The following is a 23,781-nucleotide window of genomic DNA, read 5'->3' as shown; positions in this document are numbered from 1 at the left end:
GAGGAAAAAAAAGTCTTAAAAATAACAGCTCTCCTTCACGTTAAAGGTTTTTTATTCCCCTCTCTGTTAAGAGGCCAGAAGGGAGTGTTTAACTCTTTGAAAGCCCATTCCCAATTAATCATGTACCAAGGGAGAGTGCCGCTGACCCCTACAGCAGCGCTTGTAACGACAGCAAGTGAGAAATAGGTTAGCCACAGGCCAGATTCAAGGCAGAAAAAGACATCTCAAGAAAATTACTATCATAAACAACTTCCTCCACTCTTTGGCCAGAGGCGATGATGGGTGGGTTGGGGGGGAGACCAGGTGGACGGACTCATTGATCACCGAGTTGACGGTGTGGGGCATCATGGTCAGTCCCCTTCTCATAAAGCTCCTTCCTCATGACCCTGCTGTCTGCACCCCTTCCCCCACGGGGCAGGGGCCGAGATGAGCAAAGATGTGCCTCAGGATAGAATCAGTGTCGGGGAGAGAGATTAGCCAAGGAGCGGGGACAGAGTGAAGACACGGCTCACGAAAGAGGCCAAGAAGCAGTGGAGGACTAATTGAGACCAGATGACGGGGAACCCCAGGCTCTGGAGGACGAGTCAGACGTGCTCCCGAGATGCCGCATCACTTCTCCCCAGGTTGCCATTCGCTGTTTGAAGTGTGGGCCTCCAGTTAATTTGCGGCAAATACTTCTGTGACAGGTTGGAGCGCGCTCTTTCTCTCCCCTAAACTCCTAGGAATGTGGATGAGTTGAATTAGAATTGTAGTCTCGGTTCAATGTGTCAGCCCACACCTTTGAAGCCGCCTCGTAGATGGACTTCCAAGGCCCCAGTCGGGGTCTTTGTGGTGCTGCGTCCTGTCAAATCCGACTCACTCACACCTAATCCCAGAGATGATACCTGCTCATGTTCTTCGGGCTTTGAAGCAAACAAGAAGCTGGGGACAACTGGCTGATTTTTCACATCATGAGGCTTCCCAGAAAATCACAGGATCATACAGAATCATTGAACTCACAACACAAAAACGATTCCTCCTCTGACTTAGTCAACGTGTAACGTACTGTAAAATCCATCCTTTATCAGAAGGGGTCCATCTGTAAAGTGGGTTGAATTTCAGCTGTTAAAATGGTATTTAAAACAAACATTTCTGTAAATGAAGGGGGAAATGGATTGAGGATATTAAAAATCACAAATCCTTAAATCAAGAGGAGCCTGGTAGGCTGCAGTCCATGGGGTCGCTAAGAGTCAGACACGACAGAGCGACTTCACTTTCACTTTTCACTTTCATGCATTGGAGAAGGAAATGGCAACCCACTCCAATGTTCTTGCCTGGAGAATCCCAGGGACGGGGGAGCCTGATGGGCTGCCGTCATGGGGTCGTACAGAGTCAGACACGACTGAAGTGACTTAGCAGCAGCAGCAGCAGCATGTTCAAGAAGGGACATTTTCAGGTTGGAACCCGATAGCGAAATGTATATGTTAGAGCATGTTATTGGATCCCAGTGACAATATCTTTTCAGTGTTCCTTCAGTCTTGAGAATTTTAAATTAGAATCCTAGACATGACATTTCAGAGCTGGAGGTGCAGTGTCTTGAGAGTTAAGAGGTCAAGTTTGCGAGTCATGCAGTATCAGAAACTTGAGTTCCCCGTGTTGCTACTTGCTGCTGCTGCTGCTAAGTCGCTTCAGTCGCGTCCAACCTCTAGCGACCCCATGGACTGCAGCCTACCAGGCTCCTCCATCCATGGGATTTTCCAGGCAAGAGTACTGGAGTGGGTTGCCATTGCCTTTTCCACTTTCTACTTACTAGCTGTGTTCATCTACAAGACTAGGGTATTAATAGCACTGTGCCTTCCTCATGGTGTCATTATTAACTGTAAAAGAGATAATGCTGTACAATGCTTTACCTGGCATAAACACCATAGTATGGCTATTATTATTTTTTAAAGCTATCAGGTGCATTATTACATTATTGAAGATGAGAAATAAGCTTCCAAGCCTGCACTAAATAAAAAGCTGGTCTTTAGAACCTAATTATAACTCTTTAGTTTCCACGGGAGGGTTTGTTGTTCAGTCACTAAGTCATGTCCAACTCTTTGCGACCCCATAGACTGTAGCACAACAGGAGTTTCACTATCTCCTGGAGTTTTCTCAAACTCATGTCCATCAAGTTGGTGATGCCATCAAACCATCTCATCCTCTGTCATCCCCTTCTCCTCCTGCCCTCGATCTTTCCCAGCGTCGGGGTCTTTTCCAGTGAGTCAGCTCTTTCCATCAGCTGGCCAAAGTAATGGAGCTTCAGCTTCAGCATTAGTCCTTCCAATGAATATTCAGGACTGATCTCCTTTAGAATTGACTGGTTGGATCTCCTTGTAGTCCAAGGGACTCTCAAGAATCTTCTCCAGCACCATGGTTTGAAAGCATCAATTCTTTGGCACTCAGCCTTCTTTATGGTCCAACTCTCACATCCATACATGACTACTGGAAAAACCATAGCTTTGACTAGATGGACCTTTGTCAGCAAAGTGATGTCTCTGCTTTTTAATATGCTGTCTAGGTTTGTCACAGGTTTTCTTCCAAGGAGCAAGCATCTTTTAATTTCATGGGATTAGGACAACTTCTTTAAAAGAAAAACATAGGCCTTCAATGATGAAACAGAGATGAAGCTGGTTGACGGCATTTTATAGTTTGCATGTTAAAAATTAAAAGTGGGAGTGAAAGCAAGCCATTTACCCGAGATTACTCAGTGTGTCCTTTATTTTAACCTGTATGCACCCCAAACAGAACCTGCATGCCCTCCTTTGGAGGGGAACTGGTCGAGTCCAGCCCCGTCTGTGGTTTTCCAGCTTAAGCTGTAAATTTTATCACTCCGCACCCCGTGGTCAGAGCTGCCGGAGTGTTGTGTCTGAAGTCAGGTGGTTTGTGTGTTCAAGGTAGACATTAAACAGTTCTACTGTGGACCTGGAAGCATTTAAGGAGGTTGCTTGCCAGCTGTAAATTAAGAGACTCAATGCCAGTTGGCTGAAAAATTCTGTGGCCTGAGTCCAGTTAAGTAGACTGAATTGCTGGCGATCTTTCCGAATGTGTGCACTTCACAGCCGGGCCACACAGTTCTCTGGGCCACGTTGGGATGGTGTGCTGTGAGGCCGCCAGTGTGGGGGGCGGCGGTGCTGGGGAGTGGCGTCCACAGGACCTGGGGGGTCTCCGTGTTCTCCAGTACTGCTGAAGAAAGTTACTGACGGCGCTTGACAGGACTGCTGAAAATATTTTAAAATAGATGTCAGTGACGCGGATGAGCAATTCCAGATGACGTGTTGTTTCAGAGGCGCCTAGAATCTGGGCTGTGTGGTTATTGCACGTCGTCCTGAGGTCCCCTTGCTGCAGAGCTTTGGGTGGGACAGGCTGTCTGCGGTCAAGGCGATGGTCGTGGTCACTCAGGTGTAGACAGACCTGCCAAATTCATTCTCCATCTGAGAAGAGTGGTCAAAGCCGGCATTAGACCACGGGGCCATTTAGAACTTGGAACCTTTTTAATTGTGTCTTAAACTGATGCAGATGAGAAAACCTCGGCCTTAAGGTCGGGCTGAGGTGGCTTCGTGGATGTGGACTCCGCAGTCACTGGGACCTTGGGCTCAGAAGTGCCCTGTGATTGGTTTAATGCTCTGTTGTCACCAACTTGAAATCCTTAATCACTTTTTTAAACAAGGGGCCTTTCATTTCCATTTTGCCCTGGGCACACGCCCCCCACCATACACACACACAAATTATGTAGCCATTCCTGAGGGTGGAATTGACTTTTTAAAAACAAAGTCTAGTCTTTTTTTAGAATGGGGTGAAGGACAGACTCACAGAGATTGTTTTAGCCAGACAGTCTGTTTCTAAAGGATTGGCTAGTACAGGCATAAGACGGTAAAAGATAAGATGGCTGCTGTGTATTTCATTCTTTTTTTTTTTTTTTTTTTTTTAAACAATTGAATTTTATTTATTTTTTTTTTTTTTTTTTTTTTTCTTTTTTTTTTTTTTTTCTTTTTTTTTTCCTCTAATTTTATTTTATTTTTAAACTTTACATAATTGTATTAGTTTTGCCAAATATCAAAATGAATCCACCACAGGTATACATGTGTTCCCCATCCCGAACCCTCCTCCCTCCTCCCTCCCCATACCATCCCTCTGGGCCGTCCCAGTGCACCAGCCCCAAGCATCCAGCATCATGCATCGAATCTGGACTGGCAACTCGTTTCCTACATGATATTTTACATGTTTCATTGCCATTCTCCCAAATCTTCCCACCCTCTCCCTCTCCCACAGAGTCCATAAGACTGTTCTATACATCAGTGTCTCTTTTGCTGTCTCGTACACCGGGTTATTGTTACCATCTTTCTAAATTCCATATATATGCGTTAGTATACTGTATTTATGTTTTTCCTTCTGGCTTACTTCACTCTGTATAATAGGCTCCAGTTTCATCCACCTCATTAGAACTGATTCAAATGTATTCTTTTTAATGGCTGAGTAATACTCCATTGTGTATATGTACCACTGCTTTCTTATCCATTCATCTGCTGATGGACATCTAGGTTGCTTCCATGTCTTGGCTATTATAAACAGTGCTGCGATGAACATTGGGGTACACGTGTCTCTTTCCCTTCTGGTTTTCTCAGTGTGTATGCCCAGCAGTGGGATTGCTGGATCATAAGGCAGTTCTATTTCCAGTTTTTTAAGGAATCTCCACACTGTTCTCCATAGTGGCTGTACTAGTTTGCATTCCCACCAACAGTGTAAGAGGGTTCCCTTTTCTCCACACCCTCTCCAGCATTTCTTGGTTACTTTGATCCTCATACAGGATAAAGAAAAGGGCAGAGAATGCTTTAACTATCGTTGAGAAGCAAATAATGTGATTGGCAAATACTCATCTTTTATGTATTTAATCTTGGCATTTATTTGTTTAAATAATTACTTTCTTTAAGAAGCCTTTATGAGCTGATGTTAAAATAAATTCTACAGTCAGCTTTCTGCGGGTTTATACAAATATTGTCTTTTAGCCTACATGATTACACACACAGTTCTCCTGTGACCTTCCAGATTATTGTTTAGTCGCTCGGTCATGTCTGACTCTTTGCAACGCTATGGACTGTAGCCCACCAGGCTCTCCTGTCCATGGGATGGAGTGGATTGCCATTTCCTTTTCTAGGAGAGGATCTTCCCAAAGAAGAGATGGAACCTGAGTCTCCTGCTTGGCAGGCAGATTCTTCACCACTACGCCTGAGAAGCCCGACCTTCCAGATGCAGAGACATTATAATGATGCTGTGAGCCACTGGATTTGGGTTTTTTTGGCTGTCTCGGGTCTTGGCTGTGGCACCCGGGACCTTTCATGCGGCACATGGACTCTAGTTGTGATGTGTGGGCTTTAGTAGCTGTAGCGCCAGGACCAAGTTGCTCCAAGGCATGCGGGATTTTAGTTCCCCAACCAGGAATCGAACCTGTGTTCCTTGTATTGCAAGGCAGATTCTTAACCACTGGACCACCAGGGAAGTCCCTGATTTTTTTTTTAAAGTTGAGAGTCATATTCACTTGTGCATTCAATGAATGCATTAACACATCCCACCAACAAATATAAACTGTATGTCCTATAGGCCATTGGCTGTAAAACTGTAATAGTAATACATTTGTTATTTTTCATTTTCTTTGCATTTCTATTGGGGATCCTTTTCCCTATGGGAGTGGAAGCCAGGAACCAGTTTGAATGCAGCAGGGAATTGGTGGTCCTAGAAAGTGGAGATAAGTGAGCGGATTTCTTTACCCAGAGCACCTGGACTTGAAATGTCTGTCTGAGATGCGTGTGTGACGCAACTCCACTGTATTGGATTCTGGTGTTAGTAATAGGTGATTCTAAGTGGGGTATTTATTCTAAGGTTTTATGTGTGCTTCTTTTATGCCTAACACCTGCTGGCATCCTCCTAAGACCTTGATTCTGAGAAGGTTTTCCTTGGTGACTAATGAGAATTTGGCATTTGTCAATTTTAATGGTTCTGCCTGTTGTGTTTTGTTTGGTTTCTGCTTTGGATGGGGGTGAGGGAAACAAAGACCCGTCTGTTAACAGTTTGGTTTTTTTCTGGGAGGCACCAAGATTTTGTTTTGTTAGCTGACAAAGGATGACTACACCATGGAATCTTCAGAGTAAGCCATGATACTTCTGGAGACATTTAAGCTGATAGTAGAGTGGAAGCCATTTCATAGCAGCCCAAGGAGTGGTCTGGCACGATGGAGGTCCTTGAACTGTGGCCACCCACCCAGCTTTAATTGAGGTGGGGTCCCACCAGACAGAGATAGAGCCAGGGGTTCCTATTTTTAACTGGAAATCTGCTTTGCTTTGGGGGCATGAATGCCCAGCTCTGGTGGTAACAGATTTTCCGCAAGACTCATGGGATGGAGAGAACCAGCTATTTTTACCCATGCTTTGAATTTGAAGGAAAAAAGAGACATAGTTAGGAAAAGAGAGGATCAGCAAAGGAGGCCAATAACGTGTTTGCCCACACCAAAAAGAAAGTGATCTCCAGACACAGAGAACAAATTTATGGTTACCAAAGGGGAAAGGGGGGAGGGATAAGTTGGGAGTTTGGGATTAATACATAGACACTACTATATATAAAATAAACAACAAGGACCTACTTATGGCACCAGAAACTGCATTATCTTATAATAACCTATAATGGAAAAGAATCTGAAAAAGAATATATATATATATATATATATATATAGACAGAGAGAGTTATAGATATATATATGTGTGTGTGTATTGTATGTGTATGGCTAAATCACTTTTCTGTACATCTGAAATGAATACAACATTGTAACTCAACTATACTTCAATGAAAAGTAAATACAAAACAAGATGATATCTTGCATTCTTTAGGCACAGTTTGTTGGAGTGTCTAAGTTCTATTTTAAACTCATTTACCAGTCACCTGTGTGATCTTGCACAACTTCTTTCTTCTCAGGTTTTTTTTTTTTTTCTGTGAAAAATTAGCTACATTCTAGAGTTGGAGAAGGCAATGGCACCCCATTCTAGTACTCTTGCCTGGAAAATCCCATGGACAGAGGAGTCTATGGGGTCGCTAAGAGTCATGCACTGGAGAAGGAAATGGCAACCCTCTCCAGTGTTCTTGCCTGGAGAATCCCAGGGACGGGGGAGCCTGGTGGGCTGCCGTCTATGGGGTCACACAGAGTTGGACATGACTGAAGCGACTTAGCAGCAGCAGCAGAGTTGTTAGAGGACTCTTTTAAGATAATGCAGTGCAAAAGCCCAACAGAGTGTCTGACATCCGCAAAGTGCCTATAAATGATGGCTCTTTTAGTGGCCACACCTGTTAGGGTCAGATTTATCCAGGGTCCTTGCCCCTTTGAGGTCAAATCCATTCCAGTACCAACCCCTACTTCTGATCATGTTTCTTTTTGTCTTATCTGCTCATCCCAGTACAGTTAACAGACATAGACTCTTGGGCAAATTCTCTTTGGAAGTCCTATTGGCCATCTGCTTGGATTCTGGAGTTAGTGATAGGTGATTCTAAGTGGGGTGTTTATTCTTAGGTTTTATGTGTGCTTCTTTTGTGCCTAACACCTGCTGGCATCCTGGAGACAGGTTATAAGTTGTGGGCCAGAATCAATCCTAAAAACTTATATATGTAGATTGAGTTTCAACCCCTGGTGGCTCAGATGATAATCTAGCTGCAGTGCAGGAAACCCAGGTTTGATCCTTGGGCCGGGAAGATACCCTGGAGAAAGGGTTGGTTACACACTCTAGTATTCTTGCCTGGAAAACCCCATGGACAAAGGAGCCTGGTGGGCTTACAGTCCATGGGGTCGCAAAGAGTCAGACGTGACTGAATGAAAAACACTTTCATTATTTGTGGGGCACCAGTGTGTGTGAGAACCATGCTAGGCTTTCAAGTTTAATGTGAGGGTTAACACTTTATAGTTTGGCCTCCCTTCAACATAATGTAAAGATCTATTTTCTTGCTTTCTTAATTGGTTTTACCCAGAATTGAGGGTCATGGGCTTATAGCAAATGTCCTTGTCCCCTACTAGCTTTCCACATCACAGCTTTGACTGTCTGGAGCTACACATTTAAAGTGTCATGGGCAGACTTCCAGTCAACATAAAATGTACTTGGGAACAATGACATGAACCAGCTCTGGGATCAAAATGTCATTCAGTGCAGTCTCTCAGTCGTGTCCAACTCTGCGACCCCATGGACTGCAGCACTCCAGGCCTCCCTGTCCACCATCAACTCCCGGAGCTTACTCAAACTCATGTCCATCGAGGCGGTGATGCCATCCAACCATCTCATCCTCTGTCGTCCCCTTCTCCTCCCACCTTCAATCATTCCCAGCATCAGGGTCTTTTCCAGGGAGTCAGTTCTTTGCATCAGGTGGTCAAATCATCGGAGTTTCAGCTTCAGCATCAGTCCTTCCAATGACTATTCAGGACTGATTTCCCATAGGATGGACTGATTGGATCTCCTTACAGTCCAAGAGACTCTCAAGAGTCTTCTCCAACACCACAGTTCAAAACCATCAATTATTCGGCATTCAGCTTTCTTTATTGTCCAACTCTCACATCCATACATGACTACTGGAAAAACCATGGCTTTGACTAGACAGACCTTTGTTGGCAAAGTAATGTCTCTGCTTTTTAATATGCTGTCTAGGTTGGTCATAACTTTTCTTCCAAGGAGCAAGCATCTTTTCATTTCATGGCTGTTAGTCACCATCTGCAGTGATTTTGGAGCCCAAGAAAATAAAGTCTCTCACTGTTTCCATTGTTTCCCCATCTATTTGCCATGAAGTGATGGGACAAGATGTCATGATCTTGGTTTCCTGAATGTTGAGTTTTAAGCCAACTTTTTCACTCTCCTCTTTCACTTTCATGAAGAGGCTCTTTAGTTCTTCTTCACTTTCTGCCCTAAGGGTGGTGTCATCGGCATATCTGACATTATTGATATTTCTCCCAGCACTCTTGATTCCAAAATGTTGTATAAATAGCTTTAAAATGTTCAGTGAGGTTTCTGGAATTCCAGGATCTGACCTGCGTCTTGATCTCTGATTTGTATCTTATACTGTCCAGATTCTCATGCAAGGCAAAAACCCAGGAATAGCTTGGAAGTATGCACTTCCCAAGGTCACGAATGGAACTCTGCCAGCCTCAAAAAGACACAGCTACGCCTGGAGCACAGTGCAGACAGATTGCTCCGTCTCCTGTGGGGGAGGTAGGTTTCCCAATTCTGTCTTCCATGTCTTTTCTTAAAACAGGTTCTCCCACTCCAGACCTCTTTCAATTGTCTGGTTGAAATACGCAACAAAAGAACTATCTTTATGAGAACTGTCACTATTTAGAGGGAAAAAATCAAATATTATTTGTACTCTTTGGGGATTTTCCTATGTATTAATAGAAAGGAACCAGCTCAAGCAAATCTCAAGTCAACTACAACCAGGACTTGAAAGTGATGCATCTGAAACTTCCAGGGGGGAAAAATATAAACACGTGTCCCTTTATTATAAATATGAGGATTGATGGGTTGATATGTCTGCCGAGAGCTTTCTTTCTTTCTGTCCTGGCTTTTCTGTTGTTAACTTTCCAGGGGGAGTTAGAGAAGGTAAGCGATAGACAGTGAAAACACACGCCAGACGGGCTTAAGGCTGCGAGCTAACACGTGAAGGAGGGGTAGTCTATCCCCCCAGGGGTGATGTCAGCAGAATCTCTGCAGGCAAGTGGATTCAATCTGAGAAATAACCCTCGTAAGGAAGGAAGAGTCACAGCCATCCCCTCAGTGAGTAGAAGGGAGGCATTTTATTTAGACCTAAGAATATCACATATTTGTTGGTAAGTCAGTCTTTGTTGCACTTGCCCCTTTGGGAAGAAGGCTGAAAGTCCGTAAATACGTCCATGACATGAAACCAAAGCGTGAAGGTTGGTCTCTCACTTCCTCATGCTCAGAGTGCCTGGTGACAGCAGGGCTTCCTACTGTGTCCTTTCCACTGGGCGAAATGGGGCATCTTGGGACCAGAGACAGCAGAAATAGAGAAAATGAAGAAATTCTTATGTCTCTGAGGCCTGGGCTTTGGCTGCCCGTGCTAGTTAACAAAGTAGGAGGATTACTTCTTTTTTAAAAAAGATAGAATAATTTTAATATAAATATATATCTCATATGCATATTATATAAATATGTTTAATATAAATGATTAATATTTTAATTATTATATACTTTTATTAATACACATTTTAAAAGCAATATGCTATAAAGAAGAAAATAATCTCCCATAATCCTTTAATCAGCAGTAGCCAATGTTAATACTTTGGTCTGTATCATTCTATTCTTTTCCTCAAGCAAACATAAAAAATGCATGTGTTTTAACATACTCAGACACATGCCACACATATCATTTGATCTTTTTATAAGGAACAGAAACCATGCTATAGCCATATCTTTATGCTCTTTTTGATGTAGTGTTTGAGTGTAATCGGTTGTTCATACATTGAATGGTCTTTAAGATCATTTTCAGTAATTTTTTGGTATCCAGGGAATGCAGACTTTCTTGGAAAGGAGAGAGAGTCCATTTTCCACTTACAGGGAATAAAGACAATCAAAGGGATGACGTTGGGCAGATGCACTGTGGGGTTCTGCCTTGCCTTGAATTAGCATCCCCTTCCTGTGACTCACAGACCATGGTGGGTCTGAGGCATAAGAGGAGTCCAAATGAATACATTATCCAGAAGCAAACTCTTAACTGTAGAGAGTCCTGATGTTTTGATCAGTTCCTCCTGAACATAATGGAGAAGGAAATGGCAACCCACTCCAGTGCTCTTGCCTGGAAAATCCCTTGGACAGAGGAGCCTGGTAGGTTACAGTCCATAGCGTTGCAAAGAGTTGGACACGATGAGCGACTTCACTTTCCTTTCCCTGAATATAAACCCACTTCAACCTAATCATTCTAGCAGGGGTGACTTTTCATTGATGCTCAGATTCCATTTTAAGGAAAAGTCCATGTGAATAAAAACAATTAAAAGAGGAGGCAGGCTTCCTATACGGGGAGCTGTCAAATACAGTTATTCACAGAAAACTGTACATCTCCGATGAGAGGTCCAAAAATGAACATTGAAAGCCAGGCAGTAGGGTTAACAGACAGAAACAAAAAACAGAGTTGTGTGAACAGGTTTGAATACATGGTCGGTGAGTGCAAGTTTCCATTTATATATGCTCCACAGTCTTATGGAAATAAAAGTTGCCTCATGAAAACGCAGAATCTTAGAGTTTCCACAATTAATTCCCCCGTGACTGTTCTTTGAAGACCATTTTTTCATTAGATATGTGCAATGTAAATTAAAGCTTGTGAGACATTTCCCTTTACAGCGGCCCTGTTTTCAAAAGGTCGTTTTTATCACTGTATGATTCTAGAATCCATGGTGGTCTCGAATACCAAGAAGCTGCATGTTAAAAATATTAAACTATGGAAGCAGTTATCTCAGGGGAGGTGGAGATAGAAGTGGGATTCACATGTATTGTAGATGTTTTTAAAGTGTTTTCACACACTATTTGGATTCTGTCTTCAGTAAAATATCAGAACCCTGGTACATGGGAAGCTAAACTTGGAAACTAAATGGCATTGGTTATCTGTAGTTTTCACTTGGTAACTTTTGATGTCTTATTAGGTTACATAAGTGTCAAGGCCGTTTGCTTACGAGATCAGAACACTCAAGTCAATTCCTCGTTCTGCAATGCAAGAGCCAGGCCAGCAACTGAACCCAAAATGTGCAATGCCTTCTCCTGCCCTGCCTAGTAAGTCATCTGGGACTGTCTCTCTGGTTGCACTTGTACTTGGGTACTTTATTGTTGATATGAGATGATTGAAGCCACTGTCAATGCCTCTGATCAAAAGTGATTCAAAGATAGAAAGTATAACCCTCACCCTCTAAAAGTCAATAGAAGAAAGAGATGGTATTTGGCATTAAAATATGTAACTTGAAAAACACAAATTTACTTTAGATGTTCAGACCCTGTCTATGCCAGTGTAATCCTGGGGTTAAAAAAAAAAAGGCATAAAGGCATCTTTTTTTAACCTTTAGAGACCCCTCTTCTCTGAACTAAATCAAACAGATATTTAAATAACACAGAAACCTAAATTTCCCTGCGGTTGTGCACTCAACTTTTATAGAGTCATCCAAGAATTTAAAAATCGTATTACTGTGCAACCCGTGAAACCTCACATGCAAATTACACAGTAGCAAGACATAAAGTCAAAAGGCAGGACTGCAGCCCGAGTGGTAACCCCGTTTTTGATGAGGACACTCTGTGGGGATCTCAGTGGGTTTGCAGCGGGATTGATTTTAGCCACGCTATTGTTTGAACACTAATTTTAAGTAATGTTCCCAAGGCAAATGGAGTCTCTTCTGGTTTGAGTTACCTTCTGCCAAATGTATTTATATAGAGTTGACAGAGTTTCTTCAGAAGCAGAGCTGCACTCCCTGATCTCCCTGATCATCTTAATAAGCAGTGTTTGCTTTGTGGTGATGAAGTTATATTGTGTAATCTATTTTTCCTTGTCAAGAGTGTATGTCATAATTGTTTGGGGCTTCAGCTACCCACCGATCCCCTACACCCAACTGTCAACTTGGGTTTTCTCTTAGAATTTGGAACTAGCTCTATCCTGAACACAAAAAGAAGAAATTTGAGGGGCTTCTGTGGATTTATCTCTCTTGCCAAGAAATGTCTGGCTCTAAACATATCCAGTGGCCCTAATAACCAGTGTTATCGACCCTTGTGGAATAATCTGTCCTTTAGATGGGTTTGTATATGTTTATGTACATGTAGGGATTGTCAAAACACTTGAATGGCAAGCTGCTGTCTTCTTATTTAAAGCCTCCTTTCCACCATTGTTGACCAACCCCATGGACTACACAGTCCATGGAATTCTCCAGGCCAGGATACTGGAGTGGGTAGCTGTTCCCTTCTCCAGGGGATCTTCCCAACCCAGGGATCGAACCCAGGTCTCCCACATTGCAGGCAGATTCTTTATCAGCTGAGCCACAAGGGAAGCCCAAGGAAAGACAGGGACCCCGTTCATATGTACATCCATGAAGAGGGAGACAGCATCGGTAATGCTTACCTCCTAGAACTTTCCTGATGACCCCATGTATTAACAGAAACAGTATTCTGTGCAGTGACAAGGTTCTCTGGCTATTTGAAAGCAAAGCTTCCCCTGCAATGACTACAGAGCTGGAGTGGTGGAGTGGACGGGCTCTTTCGCTGTTTCCCTTTTTGACACCTCTTACTTATCACAGTATTTCCTGTCGAGTAATGGGATCTTTTAGGGACTGTTCTTCAGCAGGGATATACTAGGTATCAGGCCTTAGACCATTAGAATTCTAAGGACAGAGGCGTTCATCTGATCTAAGCCCATTATTTTCCCTGTAACAACCATGTGCTATGCCCTGAGAGCATGCCAGGTCCTCAGTTCAGGACTGGAAGATGAGTAATTAGTAGTTGCTGCCATCAGTGAACCCACCATCTAAGGGAAGAGGTGGATGTGCAAACAAATAACTGAGATGCCGTGAGACACGTGCTGTAAGAACGACACATGAGAAAAGCAGTAAGGGGGCTCCCCTGGTGGTCCAGCGGTCAGGACTCCATGCTTCCATGGCAGGAGGCATCACAGTTTGATCCCTGGTTGGGGAAACTAAGATCCTGAAATGGAGAGTGAGCCTGGGGCCCGCGTGTGGAGAACCAAGCGTGTCACAAAAAAAGTTTGTTATGCTCTTTCTAGTACTTTTCCAAATTTATCATATTTGCCATGTAAGAAAAGAAACTTGAATCTGGCAGACAAAAATGCCACCCGTATGGGCAAATGTTAAAACCCATACTTTCATGATCATAGATATCTTTTCTTTGCCTCTTACTGGAAGATAAAGTGTTGTACAAATATAAGGAACCATTTGCTATCATCTTTCTTTCACTGAATTAGATAACATGGATTATGCAATGTTTTAGAATACCTGTAATCCTAGAACTTGTATGGCAAGTTCTCTGCTGCTGCTGCTGCTAAGTCACTTCAGTTGTGTCCGACTCTGTGCGACCCCATAGATGGCAGCCCACCAGGCTCCCCTGTCCCTGGGATTCTCCAGACAAGAACACTGGAGTGGGTTGCCATTTCCTTCTCCAATGTGTGAAAGGAAAAGTGAAAGTGAAGTCGCTTAGTCATGTCTGACTCTTAGCGGCCCCATGGACTGCAGCCCACCAGGCTCCTCTGTCCATGGGATTTTCCAGGCGAGAGTACTGGAGTGGGGTGCCACTGCCTTCTCCAGGCAAGTTCTCTGCTGCTGCTGCTGCTAAGTCGCTTCAGTCGTGTCCTACTCTGTGCAACCCCATAGACGTCAGCCCACAAGGCTCTGCCATCCTTGGGATTTTCCAAGTTCTCTAGACCAACAGAAAGGTGTTTAACCTCACAACTCGGGCTTGGGGGTTGGGGAGCCAGAGCAAAAATCACAGGACTAGGCAAATGCAGTAACGCAGAGGTATATCAAAAACATATTTGGTCTTCATGATGTTTTATGTTTTCAAATAAAACTTGGAACATTTGTGAACAGTTTTTGGACTCTGCTGCTTTGAAATGTGTCACCATCTTATCTGGTAGATCTTTTTAATGCTAGGCCTTCGAATCAGACAATTTCAATTAATCCAAGGTGGTTGTTGAAAAGGATTCACGGTTTCAGATGATTACTCTTTAGTGTACACCAAGTCTCAGATACAACAGCTGTGAAAAAAGTGAGCTCAAAATCTTAAAATAAGGAACTTGAGGTTATTCCTCCAATGCAACTGTAGAGTTTAAGGCTAATCAGAAAAAGAGGTTGGGGGAACGGCCTATTTAGAAACATTCTTCGTGAGACCCTCTCTCAATGTGTCTCTCTTTTGCATGTGTGAACGCACACGCACACACCTCTCCCTTCTTCACTGATCTTGTGTCAACAGTCTCATTAATTTACTTTGTATTAACTTCTATTATAGAAATGATCAGAGAGTATTGCCTTGATGTGTTCACACAGCCACCACTTCCACAGGCAACTTCATGGGAAGAGCCTGGCTTCATTCATTTTTTCCAACCCTAAAGCCTGGGAGAGTCTCTGGCACAGGGTTTAAGATCCCAGGAAATTAGACTGAATCACTCAGAATTCCAAACAGCACACATTTCTTCACCTGTAGATGGCAGGAATGTATTTTTCCCCAGAACTATGGGGTAACAGACTGTGTAGGCTTGCAAATCTATAGAAGAAGAATCAGTTATTGGTTGTTGGTTCTGCAGTGGAGCAAAGGCCTCCAGCAGGTGGCTAATCTTTCACAGTAACTGCTTTGGCATTGATGATGCAGAGTCTTAGCTTCCCCGGAAGTAATCCCATCTCTCCCTGAAAGCTGGAAGCCGGGCGAGTGGAGCGCCTGCAGCAGGTCGTGTGCGGGAGGCCAGCAGAGCCGGAAGGTGCAGTGCGTCCAGAAGAAGCCCTTCCAGAAGGAGGAGGCGGTCCTGCACTCTCTCTGCCCGGTGAGCACACCCACTCAGGTTCAAGCCTGCAACAGCCATGCCTGCCCTCCGGAATGGAGCCCTGGGCCCTGGTCTCAGGTAAGTGGGAATTACTGGAGTCGTGAGTCCCGTTCCCCGGGAAAAAGGAGGGAGGCGAAAATACAGGTGGTGTCTCTGCTTCCCCTCAGAGGATCTCAGCTGTTTATACCTTCATGGGAATCACACAGTCATGTGAATGGGCATTTTAATTAGCATCTTTTGTGATTTTTAGCCTTTTTGGTGATGGTCATGCAGCCGGATAGGCAGCGCTAGTGGTAAAGGACCCACCTGCCATTAGAGACCATGGCCCTGGAAACCCATTTCAGAAGCAGATGAAAATTTTTACCATTCTGGAAAAAGAAAGTCACAAATATAAATAAGAATTCTATTGAATAAGAATTAACCACCTAGATGTCAGCACCATGAATGAATGATGTTCCGTGGTGCGGAGCCATGGTCTGACGTCAGACATATTTGCTCATCTCCGCAACTTGACAGGTGGCTGACTCATCACGTGACCCTCAGACGCTTCCCCTTTAAAAATGGGGTAATAGCAAGAGGACCACTGGGAAGTCTCATCCTTCGTATTTGTAAGGGAGATGGAGACAGGACACTGATATTATCAGACTTAGGCAACCACAAACAGTCATTTAATGCCTTCTGCGTGATGCTACACATAAGTATATACCAGAGCCTATATCACATGACCCTCTAACCACCCCATGAGATAATTTCTGTCCTGGCTTTCAGAGCTGTGGTTCAAAAGCTGTTGGGATCACTTAGAAGACTTTTGAACCACAAATCTGAAAACCAGGGAATAATTTGCTGCCTTCCTTATTTCACAGGTCTTATGAAGGTCAAGATGGTAGGAATAGAAGAGCATTAGCTGGCCATGCAAAGTTATTCCCAAACATTTGATGAGTGTTGACTTAATTTCCCCTGAGAGTTAGCACAGTGCCCAGCCTAGAGATAGCAGAGGACAAGACAGACAGACAAGACAGACAGAAGGGCAAGAGTTGGACACCCCCAACCCATTTTTATGAGTGCCATAGTCTGTGGCCATTGCTGTCAGACGTATTATACTTCTGTGATTCCCCTTCTCCAAATCACTGAAAATCCTCTTTAGCCAAATGCCCAAACTGACTCTGCTTTGTGCCAGAGAGGGACACAGTGACAGCAACAAACTGTGTTATAGGCCTTGCGCCGTTTTCCAGGTTGTTACGTGTGCTCTGCACAGAAACCCTCTCTTCTTCTCCATGAAGACTAAAACATGTGTTCAGACCTGGGACAACACAGCAGCCCCTGAGTGTTCAGATTGTTGAAGGAGATCTAACCTGGACTCAGAGTCTCTGGATTGAGGAAAGATTTCTCCTGCTGACTACAAGGAATTTTACTGGGCATTTGGTCCTGGTGCTTAAAAATAGCTTTGTAAACCCTGCATCAATGCTTTTCCAAGCATTCACCTGCAACACGGTCACTGGAGACTGGCATTTAATGGCTTTTTCCTTTTTAATCTCGAGTGTTCGAAGACCTGTGGGCGAGGAGTGCGGAAGCGTGAAGTCACGTGTAGACGCGCTGCCGTGGCAGAGGCCGTGCCCGAGAGCGCATGCGCCGGCGCCCCGAGACCGGACTCGCAGGAGGGCTGCGTGCTCGGACGCTGTCCCAAGAACAGCCGGCTCCAGTGGCTCATCTCTTCGTGGAGTGAGGTAGGAGGTCAGATGCACTCCTGGGGGTTTCTGAAATGCTCAGCTCATCCACCAGCATCTGGAGGCTTGCACATATACACCAGGTAGCTACTTACTGTTCATCCTTCCCCACTGATTTCTCCGTGAAATCCCGATTGTAAAACACCCATCTCAGTGATGAGGCGATGCATGGACGGTGGAGGTACCAAACTGCAGAAAGCCTGTGTATAAAAATACAGGTAAGGCGAGTGGAGTGCTGTGATGGGGTCTGTGATTGCCTCGGAGAGCTTAAGCTTGGCAGAAGAGATTTCCCAGGGATACTGAGCCTGAGGGATGAGCAGGAATCCGGCAAAGATGGAGTCGGGGCTGTTCAGACAGAGGGTGCGCCCTATATGGGCAGAGCTGAGGAGTATGACACAGGAGGAATGAATGGGGATGGGTAGAAGGTGGAAGCTTCATCAAGCACAGATCGTGATCGTGTGGGGTGGCAGACTAGAAATATATCCTGTTAACGTTGGGGGAGCTAATTAAAAGTTTAAATAAAGCAGTGGAACAATCAGGGTTTCATTTCAGAGAGAGAGGATCCCAAGCCCAGAGCCGGGAAAAGGCGCCCGCATGGATATTGCAGGGATGCAAACTAAAGATGAAATGTTTCAGGGATGGAGGAAAGGAGGGTCTGGAGAGTGCTTTCTTTCTCTCCTTCTTTGAAGGATAATTACAGTATTGTGATGGTTTTTGCCATACATCAATATGAATCTGCCATCGGTTACATGTGTCACTTCCATCCTGAAACCCCTTTCCGCCTCCCTGCCCACCCGACCCCTCCAGGTTGTCACGGCACCGGCTTTGGGTGCCCTGCGTCATCTGTCAAACTCGCACTGGTTATCTTTTACATATGGTAATATTCATGTTTCAGTGCTGTTCTCTCAAATCATCCACCCTCTCCTCCTCCCACCGAGTCCAGAAGTCTGTTCTTTACGTCTGTGTCTGCTTTGCTGCCCTGCACGTAGGATGGTCATTACCACCTTTCTATTCCGTATATATGCATTAATATACAGTGTTTGTCTTTTCTGAGAGTTCTTAAAGAGGCCTGCGGGCACCTTCAGGCATCTGTTGGGCAGGGAGAAGGAAGTCTTGAAGATGCCTCCTAGACTCCCAACTTGGGACACTCATTTGAGCTCTCAGGCAGAGGAAACCTGAGCAGAGATCAAACCGGAAGTACACATCAGTAACCCCTAAGGCGAGGTCTCTGCTCTTACGGAGTCCACAGCCTAGTGAGCAAGACAGTGGCCAAGGAAGGAAAAGATCACTGGTGGGGCCTAGGGGCGGGGGTCCAGGGAGGAGGGGCTGCTGTCCCGGCAGCTTTGGTTTCTCCCATCAGTGCCCTTCCCTTCTGTGTGGTTAAGGGCAGAGCAGGGCGCCTGTCTCTCCCCTCCTCTCTCAGTTTCGTTGAGACGTTATAACCAAATGGCTAAAGGCCTGGGCTTGAGTCAGAGGCAGCCCACTCACAGGCAGCCTTCAGTGATGACTACAGATCCGACCTCGAGTTAAATCTCCCTTTCCTCGTCTGCACAGTGGAGCACATGCTTGCAGCTCCCTCACAGCGCTGCTGCAAGTGCGAAGCTCAGTGTTATCCTTCTTTATTTATTCTTATTGAAGTATAGTTGGTTTACAGTGTTGTGCTAAGTTCTGCTGTACAGCAAAGTGACTCGGCTATAAACACGTACACACACTCTTTTCTGTGTTCTTCTCCATTATCCCAGGAATTTGGTCTAGTTTTCTGTGCTGTATACAGTAGGCCCTTGTTCATCCATTCTAAATGTAATAGGTTGCATCTGTGAACCCCAAACTCTCAATCCATCCCTCTTCCTCCCCCCCTTCCTTTTGCAACCACAGGTCTGTGTCTGTGAATCCGTTTCTGCTTTGTGGATATTCTTTTGTGCCACATTTTAGATTGCACACATGAATGATGTTGTATGGTGGTTGCTTCTGTCTTTCTGACTGACTGCACTTAGTAGGGTGATCTCTGTGTTCATCCATGTTGCCCCCAATGGCATGATTTCATTCTTGTTTATGGCTGGGTGGTATTCCATTATATAGATGGACCACATCTGCTTTATCCTTTCTTTGTTCCTTTCCTTTCCTTTCCTTCTGGTGGTTTAATGATTTCCTTTTAGTTTATGCTTGTGTTCTTTTTGGTTTCTGTGAATTATTCTATGGTTTTGATTTGTGGTTGCCCTGTTTTTCAAGTATGTTAACCCCTCCCTATATCTGCTTGCTTTAGACAGGTAGTCATATAGGCTCCAACACATTCCAAAAAAAAAAAAAAATCATCTTCTTCCTCTCCTTCCCCACATGTTATGATTTGGATGTCCCTTTGTTTCCATTTTCTTGTGTGTCCTTTGTTGCTCGTGCATGTGTCGCTGCTCTCACAGATAGTTTTTCCTTTTGATCTGCGTACTGGCTAATTTAGGCGGATTTATTTTCCGTTTGTGATTTCTTTCTTCCTGTATCTTCTTGCTGCTTTTCTGTTTGGAGTCGACCTTTCAGAATTTCCTTTATGAGAGGGTTAGTATTGCAGTATCCTTTTAGCTTTTTGCTTGTCTGAGAAATTCTTTATCTCCTTCCACTTGAAATGGTAGCCTTGCGGGATCCTAGGACTTTGGGGCCTGAGAACACAGGGGCGGAGGACTCTCCGACGGCAGCCCGCCCCCTTCCGCGCTTGCCCGCGGTGGTGCCTCGCCTCTCTGGTGTAAGGTGGCGGTGAGCCACACTTCTTCCATTCTCCCTTGGCTGCGGTCCCCTTACCGGCTGCCCATCACCAGCCCCCGTCCTCCCCCGGGTCTGCCCTCGGGAGCCGAGCCTCAGCCCCGTGGGGGAGCGTCTGAGGCCGGCAGCACCCGGAGGTCTCTCTACGCTCTGCCCTCTACACCCTGCTTGCTGGGCCCCCTTCAGAGCTCCCCTGGGTCCTGGTTGACCTCCCTGCCGGTGTGGGGCGAACCGGGGTACAGAAAGCTTTCCCCTTTCACAGCGCCCTCCCCAGGAGCAGGTCCTGGCCCAGTTCCTCTTTTTTCCCCCCCCTTTTGTCCCACCTGGTTTTGTGCAGATTTTCTTACCCTTTCGGAGGTCTGAGGTCTTTTGCCAGCGTTTGCTAGATGCTCCGTGAGACTCGTTCTCTACATAACTCTAGTTTTGACGTCTCGGGGGAGAAGGGGAGCACCACGTCCTGCCTCTCTGCCGTCCTGATCTGATCCCCAGCCTTCATGATTGATGATGGTTATGCTGATGTCATTTCTTACTGCTTTATGCAGTTCATCAAGGCCCTGTACAGTATTCCATTATACTGTTTAAAATACTTAAAAACAGGTTTTCTCTAATGCATTTGCAGCCACATGGATGAACCGAGAGACTGTAGTCCTGAGTAAGTCAGAGAAGAATATCCTGTGACATCCCTTCTATGTGGAATCTAAAGTCAAATGAACTTACGAAACAGACTCACAGACTTAGAGAAGGAGCTTATGGGTGCCTAGGGAGAAGTGATAGTTAGGGGGTTGGGGACCGACCTGTACACACTGCTGTATTGAGAACCGATGACCAACAAGAACGTACTGTAGAGCACAGGGAACTCTGCTCGGTGTTTCGTGGCAGCCTGGGTGGGAGGGGAGTTCGGGATACATGTATACATATGGATACATGTGTTTATATGGCTGAGTCCCTTTGCTATTCACCTGAAACTATCACAACGTTGCTTATCAGCTGTACCCCAATACAAAATTTAAAGTTTTTGAAAAAGAAAATTTGTATAGTGGGAGTAAGGAAATATTTAAATAAAATAGCAGTCAGTCACATTAAAAAAAAAACAGGTTTTCTCAGACTTATTTCATCAGCCTCCATCCTCTTTTTGTTTTTCTCCTGCCATAACACAGCCTCAGTGTATATCCCAGCTGAAGAGAGAGGCAGGTAAAGATGAAGGACAGTTGCTTGTTACCTGTGGTTCTTCCCCTGAACTGCCTGTAAGCCCAGTCCCTGCGCCCTGCCTCCTGCCCTGGACATCCGGCCACGACACAGTGACCCTGACCTCATCCTCTGCTGGTCTCGTCTTTCTCTCGGGCTCTGTCTCGCTCACCTTGTGTGCCGTGTCATGGCAGCGCCTGCCTTTATTTTGTGGTGCTGAGCCATGCTGTGCCCTTGGGAAAGTAACTCCAGTCCTCTGGCTTCTGTAGCCTGCGGGACTTGAGGCCCTGCCTTCAGGAGCCTGGTGGGCTGTGGCTGACCTGCCCTAGCCCCATCGCTCTGATTACACGTGGATGGTGGAGCCCGCACCCTGACGCCTCCTTTCTTGCCCCATAGTGTTCCGTGAGCTGTGGTCTGGGAGTGAGGAAGAGGGAGATGAAATGCAGCGAGAAGGCCTTCCAAGGCAAGCTGATAACTCTCCCCGAGCGACGGTGCCGCAATATTAAGAAACCAAACGTGGACTTGGAGGAAACCTGCAGCCAGGGGGCGTGTCCAGCCCATCCAGTGTACAGTCTGGCCGCTGGGTGGTATTCATCGCCATGGCAACAGGTGAGCACACAGAGACTGAGGGGGGTTAAAGTTAAGCAAGATTCCGTTTACAACTGCTGTTAGGGACCTGTCCGAACGACCTGAGTCCCTGGGCAGGTTCCAGCGTTGGTGAGCCTCCATTTTCACATCTATAAAACTGAGATGATAATATTGTGCAGAGTTAGGTTTTTTCTTTTCTGTTTTGTTTCAATGAATAAGTAATACAAAGCAGTTAGTCCCAAGGTATTGCTAATGTTCATAGTTGTTGCTGCTATTAAAACCACCACTAGAGTCTTCTGTGTTTTAGAAATGCTGCTCATGAGTCTTGGCTCACTTGGTTCTCGTGTTTCTGAGTAGTATCAATGATGGCTAGCATTTGTCCAGCCATTTCTATGCACTGTGTTACATCCTGTACACCTGTCTATCTCCTCCCTTCATCCTGGAGGTGATGTTGTGAGCTTAGTCTCTCAGTTGTGCTTTGTGACCCCATGAACTGTAGCCCACCAGGCTCCTCTGTTCAAGGGGTTTTTCGGGCAAGAATACTGGAGTGTGTTTGCCATTTCCTCCTCCAGGGGATCTTTTTGACCCAGGGATGGAACACACGTGTCTTGTATCTCATGCACTGCACGTGGATTCTTTACCAGCTGAGACATTGGGAAAGTGGTCTTATTTGTGGGTATTATTGTCCCTGTTTTGTGGATGAGGCTGGTAAAGCTCAGAGTTAGGCAGTTGATCAGCCAAGGACACACAACTTCTAAATTCAGATGTTACAGGTGTCCTTTTCCTCAGAAGACTTGGAAGAAACTTTAGATGCGTTGGTTTGATGCTTATGAGCTGGGACTGGTTTGTGATGCTGAGTCTGAGAGAACAACATGTCCTCAGGAATCCAAAGCTATGGTTTGGTTGGCCCTTGCATTGTTATAGCTAACAGGTGTTACATAGCTCTTCAGAAAAAACAACTCTGGCTTGAGAGGTGCTGCCAGCCTCACCATGAAATTGGATTTCTTTAAAAATTTTCTACCATTATTTTACTCATTTAACAGACTTGGAAATTGATTCGTGCAGAATTATTTAGATCAGATATAAGCAAATGATTACCAGTGGCAAATCTACCCCCCCCACCCCCCGCCTGCTGCCGCCCGTTTTTGTGGATAAACTTTCATTAGACAACAGCCGTCCTCATTTGTGTGTGTGGTCCATGGCTGCTTTGGTGCAGAGGTGAGTGACTACAACAAAGGTCGTATGGCCCATAAAGCATAAAATACTTAGCACTGTGAGATGAGAGTTGCCCACATGGCAGAGTAGGGGTTTGCGGGCATGCCGAAATAATGGCTATTTACAGAACAGCCATTGAGGACCAAGAGCAGAACCTACCCTGGTGGCTCAGATGGTAAAGAATCTGCCTGCCATGCAGGAGACACAAGTCCCCTGGGGGAGGGCATGGCAACCTACTCCAGTACTCTTGCCTGGAGAATCCCATGGACAGAGGAGCCTGGCGGGCTACAGTCTGTGGGGTTGCAAAGAGTCAGACATGACTGAGTAGTGACTTAACACATTCACCAGAAAAGAGTTTCTACAACTAAAGATATAAGAAGGAACCACGATGAGATGGGTGGGAGAGACAAAGCCGCAGGGCACATTTCAGAGAAAAATCACAGTTGCAGAGCAGGGGTCTGCACGAGGAAGATGAGCCCTCAGAAGGTTTGGGCTTGCAGGCCAGTGGAGCTCACGTTCAGGCGTCCCAGAGTGCTGTGGGAAACAGACACACCGCTCTTACAGGAGGTGTGTGCTTTGAGGTCTCGGGCAAAGCAACGCTGAGAAAGGTGCAGACCTACCGCCGATCCTGCAGTCTTCTGGAGGAGATGTCAGCTGGAACACACCCTGGGGCAGAGACAGTGGCATCAGACCCTCTGGGGGCCTGTCCTGCCACAAGCACCATTCTGTAATCCCCGCTCCAGCTTGTTAGCCT

General features: G+C 45.3%; 1 protein-coding gene across 1 annotated transcript in view; it reads left to right on the top strand.

Moving 5' to 3' along the window:
- The window catches only part of ADAMTS18 (ADAM metallopeptidase with thrombospondin type 1 motif 18), a 147,112-nt gene that overhangs the window by 115,423 nt on the left and 7,908 nt on the right, over positions 1-23,781 (top strand). The window contains exons 18-22 of the mRNA XM_070771921.1: positions 9,107-9,248; positions 11,690-11,816; positions 15,441-15,645; positions 17,106-17,291; positions 21,621-21,833. Of these exons, the coding sequence (XP_070628022.1) occupies positions 9,107-9,248; positions 11,690-11,816; positions 15,441-15,645; positions 17,106-17,291; positions 21,621-21,833 (873 nt within the window). The remainder of the gene's footprint in view (positions 1-9,106; positions 9,249-11,689; positions 11,817-15,440; positions 15,646-17,105; positions 17,292-21,620; positions 21,834-23,781) is intronic.

The sequence above is a fragment of the Bos indicus genome, chromosome 18 (genome assembly GCF_029378745.1).
Source record: "Bos indicus isolate NIAB-ARS_2022 breed Sahiwal x Tharparkar chromosome 18, NIAB-ARS_B.indTharparkar_mat_pri_1.0, whole genome shotgun sequence".
NCBI classification, from domain to species: Eukaryota; Metazoa; Chordata; class Mammalia; order Artiodactyla; family Bovidae; genus Bos; species Bos indicus.
This window is presented reverse-complemented; position numbering and strand designations above follow the sequence as displayed.